General features: G+C 66.0%; 1 protein-coding gene across 1 annotated transcript in view; it reads right to left on the bottom strand.

The window, feature by feature from the left end:
* The window catches only part of SLC26A11 (solute carrier family 26 (anion exchanger), member 11), a 21574-nt gene that overhangs the window by 17768 nt on the left and 727 nt on the right, over positions 1-3079 (bottom strand). Inside the window, exons 3-6 of the mRNA XM_015559752.1 lie at positions 2777-2969; positions 1547-1632; positions 1113-1192; positions 325-464 (exon numbers count right to left, since the gene is read on the bottom strand). Of these exons, the coding sequence (XP_015415238.1) occupies positions 325-464; positions 1113-1192; positions 1547-1632; positions 2777-2969 (499 nt within the window). The remainder of the gene's footprint in view (positions 1-324; positions 465-1112; positions 1193-1546; positions 1633-2776; positions 2970-3079) is intronic.

Raw genomic sequence — 3079 nt, 5'->3', positions numbered from 1 at the left:
TCCTGCATTCCCCCCTGGATCAGCAGGGCAGAAAACCAGTGGTCTGAGGACCAGGAGTCAGGGCAGAAGGCCAAAGATCCTGCCACAGTCCCACCCAGCCCAGTCTGCAGTATGGCCCCAGGAGCTCCCCCTCCCCTCAGCTGCATCAGCCGCAGCAGCAGCAGCAGCAGCAGGCAGACCAGCCCCAGCACGGCATCGCCCACCCTGCGGACAGACGCCGTTGGGGAGGGAGTCTCCAGGGTGGCTCCACCCAGCCCCCGCGCCCCAGGCACCCATCCGGGAAGTGGGGCCCAGCTGTGGGACTGGCCTCCACAAGGCCCTCACCGGTCGTGGCTGTCCAGACCAGCCCGAGGCTGAGCCGCACTCCGGGGGGCATGTCGGGGTGCACGGGGGGCGCGTGGGCCCGCATCAGCCGCAGCAGCAGCAGCAGCAGGCAGACCAGCCCCAGCACGGCATCGCCCACCCTGCGGACAGACGCCGTCACCGCCGACTGGCCCACAGGTGACCTCCTGCCGGAAACCTCTCTCGGTGGCTCTTTGTGCTTCCAGGGAGTCAGCCGAGGCCCCATCAGAAGGGAGGAGGACGCCACCGCGCTCCCCACGCCTCCAGGCCTCAGCACCGCTCCCAGCCTCCCTGGCAATCACTTCTTCCCTCTGCTTCCCTGCAGAGGGGTCCCGGCTCCCAGCGGGACTCAGCGAGGAGCACCTCCTGTGTCCCTCTCACCTGCGCCCCTTCTGGGAGGGCCCCTCCACTGGAGGGCCGTGCTCGATCACGGCCCTACCTGCCACCCTGTCGCCCGGGCACTGGGGCGTGCCTTCCCCGTACCCCGTGTCCCCTCCTCCACACTGACCTCCGGCCCTTCTCAGAGGGGCCTGGTCCTTCTCTATCACAGGGTCTCTTCCCACTGCTAACCCCCAAGAGAGGCTGCCGGGAGCCGACTCTGCCCCTGCACATGCCCCTGGCTGACTCAGCAGCTCTGGGCTCCCGGTGATGCCGACAGGGCTGCCCTAGGGAACCGCGTTTGAGCAGCAAGGCCCAGAGTGGAGGAGGGGGGCCAGGAGCAGGGTGTGGGGGGAGCTTCCCTGTGCGGGGGGCAAAGGCAGGCGGGCTACCTGGTCTCCCCGAGGCTGCGAAAGGTGTGGTACAGCTGCAGGAAGAACTGTCTGGGGATGCGCTGCAGTCCCAGCAGGTTCTGGCCAAAGGGGCTCTGGTCAGACGCCCTTCCCCAGTGAGGCCGGAGGCCCCGCCCACCGGGCCCCAGGGACCACCTGCCCATACCCAGCCCCCAAAGACGGACAAAGTGAACCCCAGGAGAGGGCATTCCACAGCCTTTCGGGGCAATGACACGCCCTGCCATTATTTTCATCTCCCAGGCAAACCAATCTGGAGGACCTCCAGGCAAGGAGACCCATTGGTTCCACCTCGCCCATCCGGCAGGCCCTGTTGTAATTGGCTTGCAGCCATGTTGTTCACGGTGCGTCCCGCCCCCCGCCACGCAGACTCCACCACCATTGGCCCAAGGCCGTGTCCATCACCAGAGGCTTACCTTGATCTGCCCGACGCCAATGGTGATGGCAGCGGCAGAGGTGAAACCTTTGATGACGGGGCAGGAGATGAAGTCCAGCAGGAACCCTGGCGGCCAAGGGGGACACTGAGCTGGTCCCGGAGGCCGCGGTGCACGGAGGCTGGGGATGGACATGGGCCGGAGAGGGGGTGTGGTGGGGCTGGGGCTGAGTCTGGTGGGCGCACACCGTTTGGCAGGTTTGGAGAGCAGAAGGCCAGGCTTGGGTCTGAGGCCTTGGGCCCTTCTCCAAGCAGCCTGGCTCCTAAGCAGAATAGGGGAGTGCGGGGGGCTGAGGCGCCCCACCTACCCTCACAGAGACCCTCACAGGGACCCTCACAGGGACCCTCACAGGGACCCTCACAGGGACCCTCACAGGGACCCTCACAGGGACCCTCACAGGGACCCTCACAGGGACCCTCACAGGGACCCTCACAGGGACCCTCACAGGGACCCTCACAGGGACCCTCACAGGGACCCTCACAGGGACCCTCACAGGGACCCTCACAGGGACCCTCACAGGGACCCTCACAGGGACCCTCACAGGGACCCTCACAGGGACCCTCACAGGGACCCTCACAGGGACCCTCACAGGGACCCTCACAGGGACCCTCACAGGGACCCTCACAGGGACCCTCACAGGGACCCTCACAGGGACCCTCACAGGGACCCTCACAGGGACCCTCACAGGGACCCTCACAGGGACCCTCACAGGGACCCTCACAGGGGCCCTCACAGGGAACCCCCACAGGGACCCTCACAGAGACCCTCACAGGGACCCTCACAGGGACCCTCACAGAGACCCTCACAGGGGCCCTCACAGGGGCCCTCACAGGGACCCTCACAGGGATAGCCCCTGAAAGGCCAAGAAGAAAGTGTTGCGATCAGCCCGGCCGACGTGGCTCAGGGTTGAGCGTTGACCCATGAACCAGGAGGTCACGGTTTGATTCCGAGTCAGGGCACATGCCCAGATTGTGGGCTCGATTCACAGTAGGGGGCGTGCAAGAGGCAGCCAATCCATGATGCTCTCATCATTGATGTCTCTCTCTCTCCCTCTCCCTCCCTCCCTGAAATCAATAGAAATATGTATTTTCCAATGTTGAAGGCAGGGCACCCCAGGAGACAGGTGCCTCAGTTAGCTGCCCAGGAAGAGCAGAACCACAGCTCCCCACCCCCACCCCAGGCAGCCCCACGCAGGAAGGCCCGGGGCCTCACCCAGGCACAGGAACCGCATGGCGAGCTGGACGCAGCCGGACAGGAAGGCGAGCAGCACGGCGTAGGCAGGCTCACGGAAGGTGTAGGAGGAGACCAGGAGAGACATGACGGCCGTGGGGCCCAGAGTCACGTCGCGGGAGGTGCCCAGGAAGAAGTATACGAAGCACCCCACGAAGGCAGAGTAGAGGCCGTACTGCCGGGGAGAGAGCAAGGAGCACCCAGGAGGCGCGTCGTGGGGTCACGGGGCCCCTGGTGTCCATGTCTGAGCGCAGGGCCCGGGGCCGCTGTGGCCTCAGCACACAG

The sequence above is a fragment of the Myotis davidii genome, unplaced genomic scaffold (genome assembly GCF_000327345.1).
Source record: "Myotis davidii unplaced genomic scaffold, ASM32734v1 scaffold211, whole genome shotgun sequence".
Taxonomy (NCBI): Eukaryota; Metazoa; Chordata; class Mammalia; order Chiroptera; family Vespertilionidae; genus Myotis; species Myotis davidii.
The sequence above is the reverse complement of the archived record's forward strand: the minus strand, read 5'-3'. Positions and strand labels throughout refer to the sequence as shown.